Below are 21,416 nucleotides of genomic sequence, written 5' to 3' on the forward strand. Positions count from 1 at the left end.
ATTTATTTTTGAAGGAGAGAGAGACCGAGCGTGAGCAGGGGAGGAGCAGAGAGAGAGGGAGACATAGAATCTGAAGCAGGCTCCAGGCTCCGAGCTGTCAGCCCAGAGCCCGACGCGGGGCTCGAACTCACAAACTGGGAGATCATGACCTGAGCCGAAGTCGGACGCTTAGCGACTGAGCCACCCAGGCGCCCCCAGACTGTGCTTCTCAAAATCATACACAAAGAATGATAGAATTTCTACCAAAACGAAGTTCCAGCTTACATAGCAATTGCACTTCCAGAAAATTCTAAGGTATATTAAAACTGGACAAAAAATAATCCATGCTGGGGTGCCTGGGTGGCTCAGTCGGTTAAGCGTCTGACTTTGGCTCAGGTCATGATCTCGCTGGGTTTGTGAGTTCGAGCCCCACATCCGGCTCTGTGCTAACAGCTCAGAGCCTGGAGCCTCCTTCAGATTCTGTGTCTACTCCTCTCTCTGTCCCTCCCATGCTCATGCTCTGTTCTCTTTCTGTCTCTCAATAATAAATAAACGTTTAAAAAAAATTTTTTTAACCTCTATATTAACATGTAAAATACAGTTGGATCCCAGGTTCAAATAATTACAAACATTTTTTTCACTGTGTGTGTAGGTAAAGGCAGACCCAGGTTTTGTGGGGCCTGAATTATGCAATTTGGGGAGCCTCCTTTAGGAAGAACAATATAAAATTACAAATATTAAATTAGTTACAATAGGAAATATTTATTTAGAATAGGAAAAAAGTGATCAATTTTAAATAGCCAAATAATATTTAAAACATCACAAAAAAAGGGGCACCTGAGTGGCTCAGCATCGACTTCAGCTGAGGTCATGATCTCTCAGTCTGCGAGTTTGAGCCCTGTGTCGGGCTCTGTGCTGTCAGCAAAGAGCCTGGAACCTGCTTCAGATTCTGTGTCTCCCTCTCTCTCTGCCTCCCCTCCACTCACTCTCTGTCTCTCAAACATGAATAAACGTTAAAAAACTTTTTTTAAATAAATAAAACATCACAAAATCCAGAAAAATATCCAAATATTTTATATTAATAAACAGCCCAAAACACTTCTACAATCCTTTTTCTTTCTTTTAGTAGATTTATTTTTAGGGCAGTTCTAGGTGCATAATAATATTAAGAGCAGAAGGTACAGAAATTTCCCATATAAACTGACCTCATGCATAGCTTCCTCATTATCGGCATTCCCACCAGACGGGAATATTTGATACAATTGATGAATCTATACTGGCACATCATTATCACCCAGAGTGTACCTTAGGGTTCATTCCTGGTATTGTACACTGTATGGGTTTGGGCAAATTTATAATCATGTATACCCACCTTTATTGCACCATGCTCTAAAAACCCTCTGAGCTTTGCATGTTTACAACAATTTTATTAAAATTTTGTATGTTTATTTTTTTTTTTGAGAGAGAGAAAGAATACGCAAGCAGGGGAGGGGCAGGGAGAAGGAGGAACAGAATCCCATGCAGGCTCCACATCATCAGCACAGAGCCTGATGTGGGGCTTGAACTCATGAACCACGAGATCATGATCTGAGCCAAGACCAAGAGTCAGACACTTAACCAACTGAGCCACCAGGCACCCTTACAACATTTTTAATATAGTGTTTTCTGAGTTATCTTTGATCTTCTCTTTATATGACAATGACTTCGTAGGATAATTTTTTATAATGACAAATAAAAAGATAATTCTGCCTTTAATTATACTTGGAAGTAGCTGAAAACCACATAAGTAGGGATGCCTGGGTGGCTCAGTCAGTTAAGCATCTGACTCTTGATTTTAGCTCAGGTAATGATCTCCTGGTTAGAGAGACCTAGTCCCACATCATGTTGACAACACCAAGTTTGCTTGGGATTCTCTCTCTCTCTCAATCTCTGCCCTTCCCCCCAGTCACGCAAACACATGCACTCTCTTTCTTTCTCTCTCTCTAAATAAACATTTTTTTAAATATCACAGAAATATGTCTCACTAAATGCAAACAACTTCTACTTCCAATTCAACTTCTTCTTAGTCAGATCCCCAAAATGCCTGTGCCCACTCCAGTCCCACTCAACACAAGAGGAAAAGTGATGGTAGAATGCTGGCGTGAACACAGAGGCATTAACTGCTTCAGTTAAAATGTTTCACTTCTGCAGATTTTACAAAGTAATTGACCATATGAATCCTTTCAAGGGCATCTCCATGGGTTTTGGAATAGTTCTGTAGAAGTGAAGAGACTTTGAAGCTGAAGCTTCATCAGATTCACAGTAAATGTGACTCTGTCTAAATACATGTCTGATAGGACACTGCAGAGGTCAAGCAAGACTCAGGATGATTCTCTGTTGGCAGCACTGTTCTATACATCCTAAGCTGTGTGTACTTCTGGCCCATCCGGCAATGACCTCCAATCACACGTCAAGCAAAAGAATCCGCAGATATACCCAAAAGCTAGGGTGGGGATGGCTGCAGCACTGGCCTGTTGAAAACAAGGGTTCAGAACTTTCTCTGGCCAGGGCCTGACCTGTAGGGTCAATATATAGTCTGCATTGTATGCTCCCTATTATGGGCATATATTTTACTCGAAATTAGTATTATGGTTTTTTAGTGCCTTATCTCCTTGGAAAAAAAGTGATAAGGTAAATTGATCATCTTCATGGCATTAAAGGGACCCAAAAGGCTGTCATTTGATGTTTCCACATGACAATGACAAATTGGATTTCACAACCATTTATTAATGCTTCTATGTGCTTTTTATAAAGTATGTTGTAGGAGGGAATATAGAATTCAGTAATTATACTTAGGAACTATTCCCGCCCTCAGGGGGCTCTCAGCCCCTCTCCTCAGTGCAGACCAAAGAGGAAGCTCAGTACTTGCTAGGCAGGCCAGCAGGTCGAAAGCGGTTGGGGTCTTTGCCGCTCCGGCCCCATTCATTGGCGGCCTGGTCAGCCTTCGAGTCCTCTGCTCCATGGCCGCTGCTTCCATGCCTGAAAAAGTCTGTGACTCTCTGAGTATTCTCTCTGGCATTGCTGGAATGGAGGAAGGCAGGTAGGAGATTAATTAGGGGGCTGAGGAGCAATTGCCCATAACTCCCATCTCTCTTCTTTGCAAGGGAGGGCTGCTAACAGGAGCCAAGGAAAGAGGGGCCAAAACACTGACCCCCTGGCCCAGAAACAGAGCATCTCAGCCCAGGCTGATCCCTTACTGGGTGAACAGCACCCATAGGGGGAGGGTCGGGAATCACCCATTCCTCCTGGCCTCTCTCTGACCCCATCAGCCACTCAGGCCAACACTGGGCGCAGAGGGGAGGGTGGGCAAGAGAAGGAGGAGCCACAGTGTCTACAGGAGACTTCTCCAGGGCTTGGCCCCTCCTGGCTGTCCAAGGCAGCCAGGCTCAGCTCACCCAGCCCTGCATCCCCGGGAGCCCGTGTTACCTGATCACTTTGGCCGCCCAAGCGCCCCCAGGTCCCCGCTGTGCGGCATCATGGTTCCCCCGGGCGTGGAAGTATTTGTCTGCACCTATGTAATTGGCTTCTCTCATGTCAGAGTAGGCTCTCCACATATCTTTAGCCCCTGGAAAGGAAAGCAAATGATGAGATGAAGGTGATCGTGTCTTGGCAAAATAGAGGAATAAGACATTTTCCTCCCACCGATTCTAAGATTTCAGTCTTTGACAAAATCCATGGAGAGGATGTTGGCTGGGATGAGTGTTCTTTTACGTTTCACTTCCCTGGATGAATGTTATGAGAAGCACCCTTGATGCAAGTTTTATTCTGCTTGATTCCATTCTGAGTACTGTTGCTACTTTATGCTTGGCTGTGGGATGTGTGTGAACAAGAGGTGGGATGGTCTTTAAGGGATGCTTTGTCCTGCTTTGTCTGACCTCTACCTGGACAGACGCAGGGAACCCTCTGACTGGGGCGTGAGAGCAAAGGCAAGTCAGAGGGAGGCTGCTGACCCAGAGGGCTCCCAACCAGGTCAAGGGGAGAAATTCATCCCTGTGGGCAGCTTGAAGACAACTTGGTCCTAAGTATTTCTGAAAGTCTGGGCATATTTGGCACCCAGGCAACTGTCAGAAGTCAACCAGCAGGTGGTAAAGGGGAGTTCCCCTAGAGAGATTTACAAAAACAGGTCATCAGACGCAGAAAAAGTACAACTGGTCCCCCACCTCTAAAGTCAGTGTCCTCCCAGTAAATGCAGGAGTATATTGCCATCCACAGGGTGGTTATGCAGATGTACTGAGAAAAATGCACATATAACTTCTAGAAGATTGTAGGTGTTCAATATGCTATCACTTCTCTGGGCCTTCGGAAGGCTGGGACAAAAACAGTAAAGCGATTAAGCTAAGAGGAAGATCAGACAGTTACAGACTGAAGGAATCTGAGCAGGCTACATAAAATGCAGACCCTGAAAAAGTAATGTATGGGGTGCCTGGGTGGCTCAGTCAGTTAAATGTCCAACTTCAGCTCAGGTCACGATCTCACGGTTCGTGAGTTTGAGCCCTGCATCGGGCTCTGTGCTGACAGCTCAGAGCCTGGAACCTGCTTTGGATTCTCTGTCTCCTCTGTTTCTGTTCTCCCCTGCTCACACTCTGTCTCTCTCTCAAAAATAAATAAACATTAAAAAAAAAAAAGTAATGTAGTAGGCAAAAGAGAAAGACCTAGTGTCGAGCGTAATCATAGTTTATGTAGTATCCATGTAATGCCTTATCTTCATTTTATGTGTTTATTATTTCTACTGTTTAGGATTCATTCATACATGTAAAGCTCTTAGAACAGTGCCTGGGACAGGCTGAGCTCAGCTACTGTTGGTTGTAGTTACTAAGAGCACAGGTTTGATGCACCCACTTCATGGCTGAGACACAGCAATGAGCTGTCCCCGGATTCCCACTAGGTGGCACTGGAGTCCCACTTGTGAGTGGGGAGCAGGCACCCTGGACCCCAGATGTCTTCTGCTCTGCTGCAAGTTAAAACCCAAAGCTTATGTGACCTTCGTCCTGGGGATCCCCATGGAACAGTGCAATGCTGGCCAGAAGGGCCAGGGCTGGAGGGATAGGACACATGTCATTTAAGGGGAAAAACCACCAGTAGAAAATAAGCCCTAGACATCTAGCGCACAGTAAAATGAAGACAAATCAATACCGTATCATAATTAGCAAACTTGCTACAGTCTAGAACTTAATTATCTCAACTACTAAAGGGAAAGGATAATTATGTCACGTGATAGAGGTGCTCTCTAGAGCCACAATGCCAATCATATTAAGTAAACGAATGTGTCATTAACATGCATTCACCTTAAATATACACAAAGTTATAATGCCAGATGTGGTTCAATTGTTCAAAAAAGCCTGGGAAACTGCTATCTTGCAAACCGTGCTGCTTTTCTTCCCACTTGTGGCCTTTGCCCTGTGGGGATGTGGCCTCCACTGTGGTCAGTTCTGGTGGGGGGCCAGTTGCTGCCTTCCCCGGACCGCCATCCTTTGGTCCTTACCTTGACCAGCTTCCTTGAGGAAGCTGAGCCATCTTTGGCTGCTGACGCCCAGGACCAGGGAGCACAACAGGATGCCCACGAAAAGCTTCATCCTGCAGCAGAGTCACAGAAACACACAAGGACGACACACTTTTGGTTTGGTTTGGTTTGGGGTTTTCGGGGGGAGGCGCGTGGACCCACCCCTGTATCTTACCTATTACCTACATCTACTTATTATTAGATGTTACCGATATCTATTTATCTATACACATACCTGCATAAATACACACATATGTGTACGTATACACCCGTGTATATACACATGTGTGTATGAATGTAGGTAGAAAGAAATAGGCAATGTGTACACACATATATACGCAGGTGACACACGATACATAGAACAGAGGGTCCAGTTCTGCGTTGCCACTTGCCCCATAGGAATCCCAGCAAGAGAGATCGCGCTGCGCTTCTAATATAAACCACTTGCCATTTCAGTCGTCCCCTAGGAGCCCTGAAACCCGCTGTCCGGAAAGTTTCCAAAGAGGCCTTTGGGGATTTCGTGACCGTGTACCCATCTGTAAAATGAGGATTGTGGGACATTGCACACATATTTGCAGAACGCCTGCTCTACCCATCCGTGAACTCCCACAGAGAAAGTACACGACCAAATCCCAATCCCAGAAAGTATTCACATCTGGAGAATTCAAATTGGCAGGAGAGTAGATTCAGGGAGGAAGCAGAGAGTGAGGACACAGCCCAAGAACGCCTTCGGGTAAGAGAATCTGCAAAGAAGGAAAGTGTAGGCAAGTCTAGGGTAAGAGAATCTGCAAAGAAGGAAAGTGTAGGCAAGTCTAGCACCTCACCTTTGGCTGTCCCTTCGTGCCGAGGCTCCTGGTGAGGCTGAGCTGCCCGTGTCTCCTGCCTGCGAGGGGGGCCGGCATTATATATACTGACACTCTGCTAGGGGAGTGGGTGGGAAAGCAGGTGTGAAGCAAAAACACTGAGATTTGGGAAATTCCTTTTGGCCAGCACACAGCATCCAGAACATCAGGCTCCTTCTTCACGCCCGTCTACTTTCCAAGGTTGTGCAATCTGGCAGCTCTGAGGCGTGTAGCAAACTTGGAAATTTCTGCCCGTTTCCAGTGTCACTCCTGGTAAGAAAGGTTTTCTTCCCCACACAATAGTGTACTGAGAAATGCTGGGCAGGGTAATCAAAGTTAGAAAGGAGAATCGATTGCCTGAAGAATGAGAGAACACAAGGCAAATGGAGGAGCAGCAGGGGCTCCATTAAAGGGGTGGCTCAGGATAAAGCTGGGACCCCAGGGAGCAGGAGTTGGAGAGGAAGGACAGACAACCAGGAAAATGGAGCTTCCAGCACCCAGTGGGTGGACTTGACCCTGATCAGTTGCTATGGAAGCTCCCAATGGCACGTTACAACTGAGGAACTGCAGTGTAGAAATGTGATACAGTGTCACATGGGAAGGACGCATTATAAAATGGTCAGGAAAAGGGCATCTGGATGACTGTGTCTGTTAAGCATCTGACTCCTGACTTTTGCTCAGGTCATATCTCCTGGCTCATGAGTTTGTTGAGCCCTGCATTGGGCTCTGCACTGACACTATGGACCCTACTTGGGATTCCTTCTCTCCTTGTCTCTCTCTCTGCCATTCTCCCTCTCTCAAAAATAAATAATAAACATTTTTAAGGAAATGATCAGGAAATAGCCCACCAGCTGCTAAGTTACCAGACGAGAAGATTCAGGAAGGGTGCAGAGAAAGCTGGGATGCTGCCCAAGATGGGCGGTTGTGATGATACAGCTGTTTCAGCTGGAAAAGCAGGACTGGGCTTCACTGTGGGAGTTGAGTAAGATTATGCTGGGAAGAAATTGCACACAGGCGCTATTAGCCTGGCGGAGGCCACGGTCCACTCACCAACCTACCCATCACTGCGCCTTCACGAGAAAGGGAAAGTTTCAGGTCATTGGATTTCCCCGGAGATGAGAGAGTTACGGATGTGTAATGCGGCAGCGATGATGGGGGACCTAGAGGACAGACCTGCATCCAGTGTCCTTCTTACAGTGGGCTCCAGGGCTGGACACCTGAGGACGGTAGTAGGGCAAGGAAGGCCCCTGCCAGGGAGCGCCAGCTCAGGGGTCCTGCCCCGATTGTGTCTGGGAGAAGAAGTATATGAGCAGACACTGGAGATGCTAGGGCCTCCAAGCTGATGCAAGCAAATCCTGGAGGCTGGACAGCGCAGAGCTGGGAAGATGGTGAATCACAGCCAGGAAGGAGGTGGGCCCCGTGCTCCCGAAGTCACCCAGAGAAGCAGGATGCGGACCTTGGATTTGTTACAGGCCAGGAGGAGTTCTGAGCAGGACGCGGCAGAGGGGAGGCTGACCCAGGACGAAGCAAATCAGGCAAGGACTGCACTGGTGTGAGGATATCACTGTCTTAGATTGGAGCCTGCCACTCTGGGAGTGATGCCTCTCTGGGTCTGGCGTTATGGTAATTCTTGCAGATACAATGAGATGAATGTTGTAAGACAGACAACTGTCAAAGGATCTCTCTGTCCCTGTGGTTCTCTTATCCAAGGCAATGCTAAGCGACATTTAGATATTCTGCATGCAAATCATTACCTGGGAAAGGTGGGGTCCATGAGCTCTGCCCAGGCCAGGACCCTCAGCAGCTTTGGCTCCCTGGGTCCTAGGAGTAGACATGTGGGGAGAGGGGCAGTTATCAACCTTCCACAGCCCTTGGTGACAGGGAACTTGGGGGGCCGCTTCACAGAGGAGGCCATGTGATGCCCACACCCCTCCTCCTACATTCCCCAGGGCAGATATCCTGGTCCAGTGATCACCCCCTCTGACAAGTCTTTCACTCCCTTTGGGGCCATTCCGTGCTGGAAAGCCACTGCCCGCTTTCCGACATCATTCAAGTCATTGTTTTCTTTGGTAGAAACATTGCAGAGAGAGCAAGGACAACAACGTCTACACGCGGAGCGGGGCCCCTCACAGGGACCTGGGGAAGCACTGCAAGTTCTCCTCCTTTGTTACTTGTGTACTGTAGCTTCTTGGAGGGACACTCCGTTCCCTGCAAGGCCATGCTTACAATAGACAATAGTGGCAGGTGGCTCTTTCCCCTTGTGTCTCCTGCAAAAGAAAGCCGTCCTGGCATGGTGGTATGACACTCTCCAGGCCTTAAAGAGACACCCCCAAGTCTCCCATGAGTCCCTGCGTCCCAGCTTGCAGGGACTGTCTCCGTTAGGGCCCGATGTGCCGGCTTAATACGTAGTGACAACCCCTTTCACTCTCAAAAGTGACCTGGTTTCCATAATACATTAGATGCTACCCCTCCTCTATTGGCCACGTGTGACCAGGCTGTCGAGAGGCCTCAGACACCTCCCTCTTCTCTGTTACAATTAATTTAAGTGGATGAGAAGAACGCCAAGGCTATGAAGAGTCAGAAAACCAAAGTTAAAAAAGAAGCCCCACAGGTACCGTGGCCAAGCATGGCATGTGAAGCGTAGGTCCCACACATGCAGGGACAGAGGAAGGAATGAGGAACAGTTTCATGAATTTAAAATGAGAAAGACAGTGATACCTACCTGAGATACTGTCGTGTTTGAGAAATAAAAATTTGGTCATTCAGATGATGAAAATATGTGTGGTTTTTATCTGGTCTTTCACAGTGCCTGCCTCCCAAACCCTTGGAATTTCCTGAGTGTTGAGAGTGACAGTGGTGCCTTTAGTTAATGAGGTGATCTTCGGACCTCAGTAAGGATGGGGGCTGATCACCAGGAGGACCAGCCATGTGATCAGAGGAATGGATCTTTCATTCCCTCCTCCTGACCTCCAGGCAGGGGTCAACGGCTGGAGGGTTCAATCAGTCACCAATGGCCAAGGATTTCATTAATCCTTATGCATTGAAGCCTCCATAAAAACCCAAAAGGGCTGGGCTTGCAGGGCTGCTGGGGTTGGTGAACATTGGGAAAATGGTGGGCCTGGAGGGGGCGTGGAAGCCCGTGCTATCTTCCCAGTCCTTGCCCTATGTATCTCCTCATCTGGGTGTTGATTTTCATCCTTTTTCGTATCCTTTAATAAACTGGTAAATGTGACTAAGTGTTTTCCCCAAGTTCTGTGAGCCACTCTAGCAAATAATCGTACCCAAGAAGGAGTCACTGGAACCTCTGATCCAGTGGGTCAGTGAGAAGCACACATAACAGCCTGGGGTGTAGTCCTATACGGCTGAATCCTTCCTGGGGTGTAGTCCTATAGGACTGAGTCTTTAACATGTAAGATCTGAGCCATCTTTGGGAAGAGAGTGTCAGCATTGAGAGGAATTCTTGTACAACCTGTTGGGGTCTGAGAACTGCTTGCTGATGCATGTGGAGAACGCCCCCAAACACTGGAACTGGGCGTGGGAGCCCTAAAAGTCTACCTCATCAGGTTGTGTCAGGGTGGAATGCTTAAGGCTGAAAAGGGCTTGGATTAATTCTGAACACTTACAAAGCACTTTATACATTGAACCCTTCTGGCTTCGCCCAGAAAATTCATAATCATTTATACTTTGCTGGAGACAGGAAGATTAATTAATATAGTGTTACCAAGTCCACACATTATTAACACATTAATAAGTAAGATTACCAATCAGAGTTGCAGTTTTAATGATCTGGGTTTAATTTTTCAGGACACAGGAATATTCTTTCAAGTATGGGTGTCTCTCAAGATTCCTTTGTTGGAGGGGCGCCTGGGTGGCTCAGTCGGTTAAGCACCCGACTTTAGCTCAGGTCATGATCTCACGGTTCCTGAGTTCAAGCCCCACGTCGGGCTCTGTGCTGACAGCTCATAGTAGCCTGGAGCCTGCTTCAGTTTCTCTCTCTGACCCTCCCCTGCTTGCATTCTCTCTCTCTCTCTCTCTCTCTCTCTCTCTCTCTCTCTCAAAAATAAATACTAAAAAAAATTTTTTAGGAGAAAAAATTGAGTCAAAAATCTCTATATATTTGCATGGGACCCTGACTCATTTATCAATTTGTAACTTAAAATCTTCATTAATTTGGGCGAACTATTGATGTGTACGGAGGTGTTTGCACATTTAGTGCTGTTGTCGGGGGGCTGGGTGTTTATGTGATGAGAGACACAGACACATACATGTAAATTATGTGATGCATAGACATTTGCTGCTCTTCCTGATCTCAACACTGGAATCCCAATCAGGACAGGAACCGGGCTGTTGATTTTTTCACCATTAACGCTCAGTGCCTAGGAAGATGCCTAGAATATAGTCAGGCTAACAAAACTTAGTTGAACGAACGTGTTTACTGAAGAGAACTTGGAAAGTATTAAATAAGTATAAAGAGAAAAAGAAAAGGCAGTAGTAATTTCACCAGCCTGGATTGGGGGAGGGGGCGGGAAGAACCTCGTTAGATCCTCCACGTTTGGCCTCCAGGCTACTTTCTAAGTGTAGGTACATATGTGAAGACATAAACTAAGACAGGGATATAATACTCGTCATTTTATATTCTGCTTTTACCCTGAACGACTTACTGTGACCATTGGTCCTTGTTACTATGCTTACCCACCACAAAGTCAGTGACAAAGCTGAAGTTCAAATCTGGTCGGCTAAGAGTGAGCATTTGGAATCTTAGCCATCTGCTATGCAGCTGCCACCTGAACTTGGCAGAATACAATAATTGTACGATACAATTTATTTTATTTTATTTTAATTCAATTCTAGTAAACATGCATGAGCTTCAGAATGGCTCTCCCAAGGGAGTGATCCCTGCCAGGGAACACTGAGGTCTTCTGTGCCATTGCCTGCTCTGTTCCCAGGGCCTAGCTCAGTTCCTGCCACATACTGGGAGCTCATTCAAGAAGTAGTGGGTAAGGGGATGGGTGGATGAATGAGTTTTGCAAGCATCTTTGCTGACAGTGCAAACAGTTGGAGGCTTTTGAAGGCTCTGAGTTAAACTGTTTGGACTTTCCTAGGTCAAGGCCTGCATGGCAGGAAGGGAAGACTGCAGTGCTGAGCGGCTCCCTCTGAGGTTATGTCATTCAGGAGCAAGGCCCGTTGGCCAGCCTGGAGTTCTTGTCACTTTGCCTAGCTCTTTCAGCAAAGGGGCAAGTGGGTCATTAACAGGAGGCTTTGTAAACATGTTTTTAACAGCATGGTTTGACAGGACTCCATAAATCATGAATTGTGTGTAAAGCACACTTTTTTTTTTTTTTTTTCCAGAAAAGACTTGGATTTTCCTCCCCTAGTTACAGATTTCAAAAAGCAAACCTGGGAAATTAGAGAATTGTGAAAGAGCCCCCTTTGCACCTGAGTTTGAAAAGCAGGCTGTTGAGTGACACTTCTTCCCTGCCTCCCACACCTTGAGGCCCAAGAGGCTCCATGTACCCCACATCCCAGGGAAAGCATCCAGGAGGCAGGCCAGATCTAATGAGCCACCATGATGAATAGGTAGCACTGCAGGCCTGCGCAATCGCCACCACCTCGGCCACCCCTGGACCATATAGGAAAGGCCTGGGCAGGAGGAGAAGAGGCCCTCGGTCGCTCTGGGGGGTCTGCCGGGAAGACCACTGAGGTTAGAGGAAAGGCAGTGACTGGGCCAACTGAGGCAACACCTTTCCTAGAGAGGGGCTTGGAACATGGGCCACTGTCAGGACCAATGGTGGATACACCAGCACCTCTTGGGGGAGGTCCTGCATGGCTGGGGGTGCTGGTGTAGAGCTGAACTTCACCTCAGGGACACTGCCGGCACGCTTTGTGATTAACAATAAGTAAAGCCTATTACTTCTTCCTAGTCAATATAATGAGAGCAAACCTGTATAGGCTTAAATGGTATTGGCATATTTCATTATTTCTAAGATACGCATTTCTTGAGTATAATTTCCTGAAATTAGGACATGTCTTACAGTCACTGATGACCAGGCAGCATTCATAAAATAGTTGTCATTGCTTTAGGAATCCGTTTTGTGTATTTTTTCCCCTTTTTTGCTTATACACAAGAGTGAGAGAAGATATAAATGTGCGCCTATGGAGGTCCAAAGGGTCTCTTTCAATAGGTATAAAATAAGAATGGTGAATGATAAGAAAAAATGCTACCTCGTGACTTAATTAACAACACTTTTTTCTTGGTGGTTGATAAAAAATAATGCTTCTTTCAATCCATGGTGTCTTGCAGTCAGAGAAATGCAGTGTGCCTTTTCATCTCCTCTGTTCTCACAGAGTGCTCTTTGCTAACCTGACCCTCAAGTTACTCTGGAAGTTTAAAGTATGTATTGCTTTCTCCCAAGGCTTCTCCTCAGAAACCGTACTAAGAATTTATGTACACTTGAGGTTTCTAATTTGCATTTCAGTGAGAGAGAGCACAAAGCACTCCTAGAGAAAGTTACATATTTTCTGTGATAAAGTAAAATTTGGTCATTCTTTGTGTATCTTAGCAGAGATTTTGGTGTAGATTTCTGTAGTCACCTCCGAGTGCCTCATTGCCACATTCTGCACATCAAACCCTGTAGCAAACCTCTGTACTTTGTACAATCCCAACCTCCCTCCTGGTTCTGGCTACTTTTGAACACTACTTTTCTACATCATTCATTCATTTCAACAGAAATTTATTAGTCCACTCCTATTTGCCAGGTGCTATGACAGGTACTGTGGATACAAGGCCGACATACAAGAGGAGAGCCATGGTTTTTGCTCTTGGGATTCCTACCTACTTGCCCTAAAGACAGACACATCCACAGACAAGCACGGTCGAGCATGATGAGTCCTGGGGTTGGGGTACAGCAGGAGCAGGTACAGCTGAGTTCCTGAGGTCCCTGTCCTCCATCTCAAGTGTGCTGCCCGCCTCTTGTCAGCTTTCTTCCTTCTCAGAGCGCAAGATGTTTCTTCTCCCTTCGGGGTTACCACCCCTGTGGGCTTGACCCCACCCCCTCCTGCTTCCCCTTGACTTTGATGCATCTTTTGTCCCCTCCACTTTATCTTTAGTGTGTACAAGCAAGAAGAGAGTGGAGTGAACTATTTGAAGTGTTTGGAGGGAATAAAAAAACCACCAACATACATTCTGTATGCTGTGTAATTATCCTACAAAATGAATGAGAAATAAAGACTTTCTCAAAAAAAAAAAGGTGAGGTACAGGGTGCTTGAGTGGCTCAGTTGGTGAAGTGTCTGACTTCGGCTCGGGTCATGGTCTTGTGGCTTGCGGGTCTGAGATTTGCTGTCAGCACGGAGCCCTCTTTGGATCCTGGGTCCCTCTCTCCCTCTGCCCCTCCCCCATTCATTCTCCCTTGCTCTCTCTCTCTCTCTCTCTCGCTCTCTCCCTCTCAATAATACACAGACATTTAAAAATGTAAAAAAGAAAGGTGAGGGGGGTTGTTGGCGTACACCTGCCTTGAAAAAATGTTAGAAGCTCTTTAGAGAGAAGTAAAATAAACACTGAGATCCACAGGAAGAAAGGACCAGCCTTGAGGAAGGAGTAAATAAAGGTAAAACAGGGGTGATAACAGCACGTATATTCTCATTAGGTCCTTTCAGGCTGGACACACTGCACACCCATCTCCCCAGCATGTGGAGCCTGCTGTCACTAGCCAGTGGCCATACTGTGGCCTTCACCTCTTTCTCCTGCTCCTGCCTCATTTTGACGTAGACTCACTCGTGTCGCACTAAGCCTCAAGCCTCCCACACCTCCTCCACCTGCACTGCCCCTAGTGCTTTCTGAGGGGCACCAGAAGTCTCTTGGGACTAACCGCTTCCTAGCCACACTTTTATTTAACAAGAATGAGATTTGTCATTGACCCTCATCCATTAGGAGTTCTCATCAATTCCCTTTTCAGAGACGAGTCGCATTCCAGTTATCAATTTATGTATTCGAGCTTCATATCTGCCTTCCGTTGCCCTGTTTGTGATACTGGAGCTGGTCCCTGTTATAGTTCTCCTGTGCCAGCCAAGCACGATGCCAATCGTTGTCAGTAGAGGGCGCGGGAGGGACGAACGGGAAAGAAAGACTCTCCCAGGCCTGAGCTTTGCCTCCTTCTAGCTCCTGGGCTGTTCTTCTCAAGTGCGGGGTACCCAGTGACACTCACCACAGGCAGTTTTGTTGGTATCCCACTGAAGTTTCTGGACAAGTTCCGGGATGCCTCCCTGGATGTCCAGGGTGTTCTATAGCACTTTGCCTGTGTTGGGGCTGCCTAACCATATACCACAGACTGAGTGACTTAAACCACAGAAATGTAGTTCTCATATTTGTGGGAGCTGGGAAGTCCAAGATCAAGGTGCAAACTAATTTGGTGCTTGGTGGGCGCTCTATTCTTGGATGGCAGATGGACGGACACCTTGTAGCTGCGTCCTCACAGGGCAGAAAAGAGGGAGCAAGATCTCTGGTATCTGATATTACAAATACATTAATCCTATCTGACCAGGTTCCACACTTCTGACTTATTTATCCTTAGTTACTTCCTTATAGCCACATTGGGAGTAAAGGCTTCAACATAGGAATTTGATGCGTGGGGGATGCAATTCAATCCACGGCACTGGCCCTTCAGGGCTGGCCTTGGGCCATCAGCAGCATTGTCCCTCCTGCCCCCATGGGGGCTGCCTCCCGTGAGTTTGCGACATCCCCCGCTGTGTCCCAGTTCAGCTGCATGCCCACGCGGTTTCCTGCCAAGTACCCTTGGCACCTCAGTGGGAGAGTCCTTGCTTGTCAGCTTTGGCTTGGGACACCCAGCAGTCTTTATCAGCCGTCCAACGGGCTGCAGGATTTCCAACAAATCTACATCTCCGCTTTGTGTGTTCTGTGCCACTTAGAACTGAACCGTGTACCAGTTAAGAATTCCTTACATTATAATTTCCCAACTCCAGTTACTAACTGGTTTCTGTCTCCTGATTCCGCTCAACTGATAAGAGGGGTCTTCTCCTTCTGCTGGCTCTTCACTAGAATTTCCCCAATTTGACTGGTTACGGTGCAGGAGCTGTGAGGGAAGAATCACAAGTGAGGTGGATTGATGCCTTCATTTAGGCTTGAGTGAGGCAGTGAGGTGACGCAGAGAAAAACCGCTTTGGACACAAGTCTTACATGGCATGGACAGAAACTGGTTTTAATCAGATTTGAAGGCGCTGCTGAGAAACCAACACAAGGGCACCCGGGTGGCTCAGTCAGTTAAGCGTCTGACTTTTGCTCACCTCCCGATCTCACGGTGTGTGAGTGGGAGTGCTGCTTAGGGCTCTGTGCCAACAGCTTGGAGCCTAGAGCCCGCTTTGATTTCATCTCTCTTGCTCTCTCTCCTCCTCCTCTCAGGGAGCAGGAATTGGAGTGGAAGGATGGACAACCAGGAAAATGGAGCTTCCACCACCCAGTGGCTGGACTCGACCCTGATCAGTTGCTACGGAAGCTCCTAATGGCAGGTTACAACCGAGGAACTGCAGTGTAGAAATGTGATACAGTGTCACATGGGAAGGACGCATTATAAAATGGTCAGGAGAAGGGCATCTGGGTGGCTCAGTCTCTTAAGCATCTGACTTTGCTCACCTTCTGATCTCTCGGTTTGTCAGTGGGAGCCCTGCATAGGGCTCTGAGCCAACAGCTCAGAGCCTAGAGCCTGCTTCATTTCGTCTCTCTCTCTCTCTCTCTCTCTCTCTCTGCCTCTCCTCCTGCTCTCTCTCTCTCTCTCTCAAAAATAAATAAACTTACAGAAATGTAAAAAACAACAACAGCAGCAGCAACAGAAGATCAAGGTGGCCGTGGCCAGAGAAGGATTCCATAGTCGCATCCTCCCATGGCTCTGTCTCCTGCCCCCAGGGACAGGTACCACTGAGGAACAAATCAAAGGGAACTGGAAGCTGAGGACAGAGAAGGAGACAGGACACGATTGGCAGGAGAGAGGGGTGTGGACACGGAGGGACCTGGAGAGAGCACCAGGGTAAGCAGAAGGGCCTGGACAGGGCAGCAGGTCAGATCCGGGAAGGGTAGGTGCAGGGCGTCTGCCCTGTGTGACACTGACATGGTCCTCCCCACACCAACCACCGTGGCACAGGCCCGGCCTGCACCTGGGTGTCCGTCCATCACCCCTGAGAACGAATGAACAGTCCTTACACCGAAGAATAACACACACTTTCCAACAGTCCCTTAAGCATTTATTAGACACCTGTCAGGTGCCCTCCATCAGCCTCTGTGGACAGAGAACTCAATGACCAAGTGTCCCTGCCCTCAGAGGGCTCCCACCCCTCTCCTGAGTGCAGAGCAAAGAGGAAGCTCAGTACTTGTCAGGCAGGCCAGCAGGTCGAAAGTGGTTGGGGTCTTTGCCGCTCCGGCCCCATTCATTGGCGGCCTGGTCAGCCTTCGAGTCCTCTGCTCCGTGGCCGCTGCTTCCGTGCCTGAAAAAGTCTGTGACTCTCTGAGAATTCTCTCTGGCGTCGCTGGAATGCAGGAAGGCAGGTAGGAGATTAATTAAGGGGCTGAGGAGCAATTGCCCATAACCCCCATCTCTCTTCTTTGCAAGGGAGAGTTGCTGACAGGAGCCAAGGAAAGAGGGGCCAAAACACTGACCCCCTGGCCCAGAAACAGAGCATCTCAGCCCAGGCTGATCCCTTACTGGGTGAACAGCACCCATAGGGGGAGGGTCGGGAATCACCCACTCCTCCTGGCCTTGCTCTGACTCCAGCAGCCACTCAGGCCAACACTGGGCGCAGAGGGGAGGGTGGGCAAGAGAAGGAGGAGCCACAGTGTCTACAGGAGACTTCTCCAGGGCTTGGCCCCTCCTGGCTGTCCAAGGCAGCCAGGCTCAGCTCACCCAGCCCTGCATCCCCGGGAGCCCGTGTTACCTGATCACTTTGGCCGCCCAAGCGCCCCCAGGTCCCCTCTGTGCGGCATCATAGTTCCCCCGGGCGTGGAAGTATTTGTCTGCATCTATGTAATTGGCTTCTCTCATGTCAGAGTACGCTCTCCACATGTCCCAAGCCCCTGAGAGAAAGGTCACAGCAAAAGGGATATCACGTGAACAGAAAGCCTCTGGCACACCTCAGAGAAGAATCAGGGATGGCAAATCTGCCACCGACTCCAGATTTCTGCCTGGTCCCCTTGGATAGCACAGGCTGAGAAGAACAAGTCTGCATCCTAGGTGGTTTCTCCAGCTTTCTCTAGTGGGAGTCGTGTGGGTGGGGCACAGCTGTGTTGTCCCTGTGGGTCTATGTCTGCCTCTCACTTAGGGCTCTGCCTGAGCTGTTTAAACGAGAGAAAGGAGGTATCACAGAACAGGACTTGTCAACTTGAGCGCCCCTGAAATTTGGGGCAATTCTTTGTTGCTCAGGGCCGTTCTGATATTGTAGGATGTATAGCAGCATCCCTGACCTCTCCGCACTAGAGGGAAGCAACATATTCCCTGAGGGTCACAAGCAGAAGTGTTTCCAGACATTGCCAACTGTCCCCAGGGCCCAAAAGTGCCCTCGGTCGGGCAGCACTGCCGTCAAATGAAGCCGCGTGTGACAAGGTCCAGGGGACGTGGTAAGTGAGGAGGTGACAAGAAGGCACCTTCAGGGAAAGGCCCAGGCATACAGCACTTCTGCCCTGAGGCCCAGGAGATGGATACTTGCAGAATGAGGGCACATAACTGGGTCCCGAGTCCCTCTGGGTGTTAGGGGCATAAACGGCATCCTGAAAACCTTCTAAACAGGCTGTACCGATGATATCGGCAGCTTGAGGAAGCAAGGGGTTGAGCCATGGCCCATCAGCCCTACTTGGCTGCACCTTCTAATGACCTGGGAGCCTCTGAAGTCCCGGGGACCAGGTCACACCCGGCCCAAGTACCTCAGACTCTGGAGGTGGATCTCAGGCATCACTAGTTTTCATGCTCTCTGAGTGATTCTGACCCGTAGCTGAGATCGATAGCTACCCAGCTTTAGGAAGCTGCCTGGCAAGGACTCGGGCCTCACGCGCAGCTGGGTTCCAACCTCCTCTTGGCCACCTGCTGACTGGCAGTTAGTCCCTGGACAATGGACTCGGCTGCTCTAAACCTGTTTTGTCCCCTTCAAGTGGAGGACGATGTCTGCCTCCCCGAGGTGTTCTGAAGTCATAGTAAGTGACCACGTGTCTCAGCTTGACCAGAAGTGTCCCCGTTCACCTAGAACTATCCCAGTGAGCCCTGAGAGTGTCACAGAAAACTCCTCAGGCCCAAACAAACCAGGATAGTTGGTCATCCTAAATTGCCTAGTGCAAGCTTGGTAGATGTTATTAGTTCCTCATTTTTATTTATTTTTTATTTTGGTCAAGTAAAATGCTAGGAAGGGGTAGGGAACAGGGGCAGTGTCACTGAGGATAGGAAGCATCTGTGAGAGCTGAGCTGAAGGTGTCTCTGGTTCGATCCAGGTAGGAAATGGAAGGAAGGATGGAAGGGAGGAAGGAAGAAAAGGAGGAAGCGATGAACGAAGGGAGAGGCAAAAAAGACGAAAGGACGAACAGTTTTAATCATACTTTGTGCAATGTGTCTGCGGAAAATTCTCTGCCATTGCAAGACTTACTCTGTTTCTACTATCCAAACTGAAGCTTCAGCTGGGAATGATGATTGCTCCTTCTCTAGTAACTGATGGACACAAATCCTCTGGTTTTCAATCCGCTTGATCAAAAGCTCCCCAGACACGGGCACCTTCTAGCACTTAGGACAACACACCTAAGGCAGTAGGTCCCCCCCTTGGATGTGCTCGGGGTGAGTCCCAGTGCCCTACGGATGCCACCCCCCCTCCAGTGCTTACCTTGAGCAGCCTCGCTAAAGAACGAATACCATTCGCTGCTGACACCCAGGACCAAGGAGCAGAAGATGAGGCCCGTGAAAAGCTTCATGGTGCTGAAAGGAAGGAGAGGTCAGGGGGCAAGGACAGGGCCCGCGCACCCCCCTTTGGGAGTTGCATGTCACGGAGCCACTGCTGCAAATTCCAGTGGTTCTCAGGAGACTCTTAGGAGCCCGCGTGGGAACCCTGAAGCAGGTCCCCACTCAGAGCCGCAGCCCTAATTCTGGCCCCGTGCGCCCTGACTGCCCGGCTGGCTGAGAGTCCCCAAGGCGGCATTGATGGAGGAAGAGGGCAGTTGGGACCAGATTGTCCCTGCCTGGAGCGGCCTGTCATCAATCAACAAGCATTTACTGTGTGTCATCCTGCCAGCTCAGACCTCATACAGGACAAATACAGAACAGAATGATTATTTTGAAAGGAATTTACAGTCAGTTCTTTTCCACAAATCAGTCCTTGGAGTCGCCCCTCACCTGAGTCCCAGTGGAGCAGAGCTGCCGGTCCCTGCCTGCTGGGAGAGGTGGCCGGGATTTATACTGTGCCGTCCCCGTTGGGCGTCCCATGGGGACGCAAGAAAAGCCAGACCTGGTGCCCGGAAAGGTCCCTCCAGGTCATGGCCCCGGGAGACCTGCAAAGGAAAACTTACCGGACACCCGTGGTTTTCTTCATCCACAGGTCAACTTCCAGTTGTGCAACTGTGAGGAAGCCAGCTTGGCCGGGTCTGCCTGGAAGCTGGGGCTCAGGAGGAGGGCTCTGCTGTCCGAGTCGGAGGGGCTGTGGAGAGGAAGGATTGGAGCACCGGGCTGGGGGCTGGGCGCTGGGGGCTGCTGGCAGGTGTGTGGTTGGGGACGGCTCCTCCAGGCAGGGCTTGCTTTACTGATCATTTCCTCAGGATGGTCCCTGCTGGGCCAGATGGTCCATGTGCCAGATGTGACACCCTTTGAGTTCATGTGTAAGCTCTTGAGTTCCCAACTGATGGCTTTTCCCAACAAGTGTCTCGGGAAGATCCTTCCACCGGTCTGTGTGCCCATGCTAAGCTCTCAGCACCGAGGCATTGAAAAGCCCCGTTCAGCCGGTTGAGCCCATGAGGAAGTGTATTACCTCAGCCGGGTCCCAGGTTGGGTGCTTCTAGTTGGAGGGATTCAGTCTCCCCTCACTCAATCCTGGAGTCACCTCTTATTGGGAGTGGGAGAATTGTTCAACGAATTTGCAGCCCAGCTGTGGAAGTGCTGGGCTTCCAGTGAAGGGAAACTTGGGGGAGACCTCTTTGTGTCTTCTACCCGGGGTGGGGAGGGTGGTCACTCTCTGCTCCCTGTCACAATGAGACAGAAGCATTAGGAGAGTCAGCCCAGCTCTGCAGAGGCTGGTGGGAATGTGAAGGAGTGAGATAGCACTCCAGTGCCTATGGAGTTAGGCCAGGATAGAAACAGTTGCTGGTGCACATGTCAGCTCCGGCTGTTTTCTTTCTTTCCAGTCCATCTTCATACCCTGAGGTCTATGCATTAACAACTACCGGATAAGCCCTAAGAAGGGCAGGCCTGGGAAGGAGGAGGTAAATGAGGGCCAGATTGCTTGCACGCAGCAAATGTTTGGCTCCATTCTGCTGGTGGTGTTGTTGACCTGCTGTCCGTGGGGCCACCTACTTCCATCCCCCTCCCCAGATACCACATCCAACATATTAAACCCACTAGACATTGTATATGTTAGAATTTGGGCTACACACACAGTCCCATACATTCTAGGCAGGATAACTGACTTGCCCCAGGGAGAATGAGCTCACAGGGGTAAGTTACCAGACATCCAATCATTACAGCTGCTTTTGTAAAAGAAAGAAAACCAACTGAAAATACAATACTAGATCTCTCAGAAGTAATGGGTTGGAGAGATGTGAAGAAAACTTATAATACATTTAATAAATATCATCAAAAGAGGTAAAAGACAATATGAAGTTAAGGAAGTACAATTTTGAAGAAGAATCAAATGGAAGACTCTAAATACAATATTTAATATAAACACCTTACTAAAAGGATAAACAATGGATAAGTGCAACCAAATAGTAAAGTATTTGGCAGGCAGAACGAGTCCAGGCACTTTCCCAAGAAGCTACAGAAAAAGAGATGGAGATTATTAGGAATTTTAAGAAGATGTAGAATAGGAATAGAAT

The 21,416-nt window shown here is 48.6% G+C and overlaps 2 protein-coding genes across 3 annotated transcripts; both read right to left on the reverse strand.

Annotated features, from left to right (window-relative positions):
• Window positions 1–2,724: 2,724 nt before the first annotated feature.
• Window positions 2,725–6,396, reverse strand: LOC115524859 (serum amyloid A protein-like). Its single transcript, XM_030331589.1, has 4 exons — window positions 6,343–6,396; window positions 5,501–5,592; window positions 3,445–3,583; window positions 2,725–3,039 (listed from the first exon to the last, which is right to left on the reverse strand). Exons 2-4 carry the CDS (start codon window positions 5,589–5,591, stop codon window positions 2,877–2,879), a joined length of 393 nt encoding a protein of 130 aa, XP_030187449.1. The 5' UTR covers window position 5,592; window positions 6,343–6,396; the 3' UTR covers window positions 2,725–2,876.
• A 10,196-nt stretch (window positions 6,397–16,592) lies between these two features.
• On the reverse strand, window positions 16,593–19,783 carry LOC115524862 (serum amyloid A protein). 2 transcript variants are annotated; one of them, XM_030331593.1, is made up of 4 exons: window positions 19,726–19,783; window positions 19,220–19,311; window positions 17,297–17,435; window positions 16,593–16,891 (listed from the first exon to the last, which is right to left on the reverse strand). In XM_030331593.1, the coding sequence occupies exons 2-4, from the start codon at window positions 19,305–19,307 to the stop codon at window positions 16,729–16,731; spliced, it is 390 nt and encodes a 129-aa protein (XP_030187453.1). In that variant the 5' UTR covers window positions 19,308–19,311; window positions 19,726–19,783; the 3' UTR covers window positions 16,593–16,728. The 2 variants fall into 2 exon arrangements, with proteins under 2 accessions (XP_030187453.1, XP_030187455.1); XM_030331595.2 differs by having other exon boundaries at window positions 19,682–19,732.
• Window positions 19,784–21,416: the final 1,633 nt, after the last annotated feature.

Source organism: Lynx canadensis, chromosome D1, assembly GCF_007474595.2.
Source record: "Lynx canadensis isolate LIC74 chromosome D1, mLynCan4.pri.v2, whole genome shotgun sequence".
NCBI classification, from domain to species: domain Eukaryota; kingdom Metazoa; phylum Chordata; class Mammalia; order Carnivora; family Felidae; genus Lynx; species Lynx canadensis.

Excerpts from the sequence above, each read along its gene's own strand:
- LOC115524859 (XM_030331589.1), bottom strand. The coding sequence starts at position 5,591 with ATGAAGCTTTTCGTGGGCATCCTGTTGTGCTCCCTGGTCCTGGGCGTC. Across the intron at positions 3,584-5,500 it reads CCTCAAGGAAGCTGGTCAAG|GGGCTAAAGATATGTGGAGA; the intron begins GTAAGGACCAAA and ends TTTCCTTTCCAG. Across the intron at positions 3,040-3,444 it reads TGGGCGGCCAAAGTGATCAG|CAATGCCAGAGAGAATACTC; the intron begins GTAACACGGGCT and ends CCTCCATTCCAG.
- LOC115524862 (XM_030331593.1), bottom strand. The coding sequence starts at position 19,307 with ATGAAGCTTTTCACGGGCCTCATCTTCTGCTCCTTGGTCCTGGGTGTC. Across the intron at positions 17,436-19,219 it reads CTTTAGCGAGGCTGCTCAAG|GGGCTTGGGACATGTGGAGA; the intron begins GTAAGCACTGGA and ends CCTTTCTCTCAG. Across the intron at positions 16,892-17,296 it reads TGGGCGGCCAAAGTGATCAG|CGACGCCAGAGAGAATTCTC; the intron begins GTAACACGGGCT and ends CCTGCATTCCAG.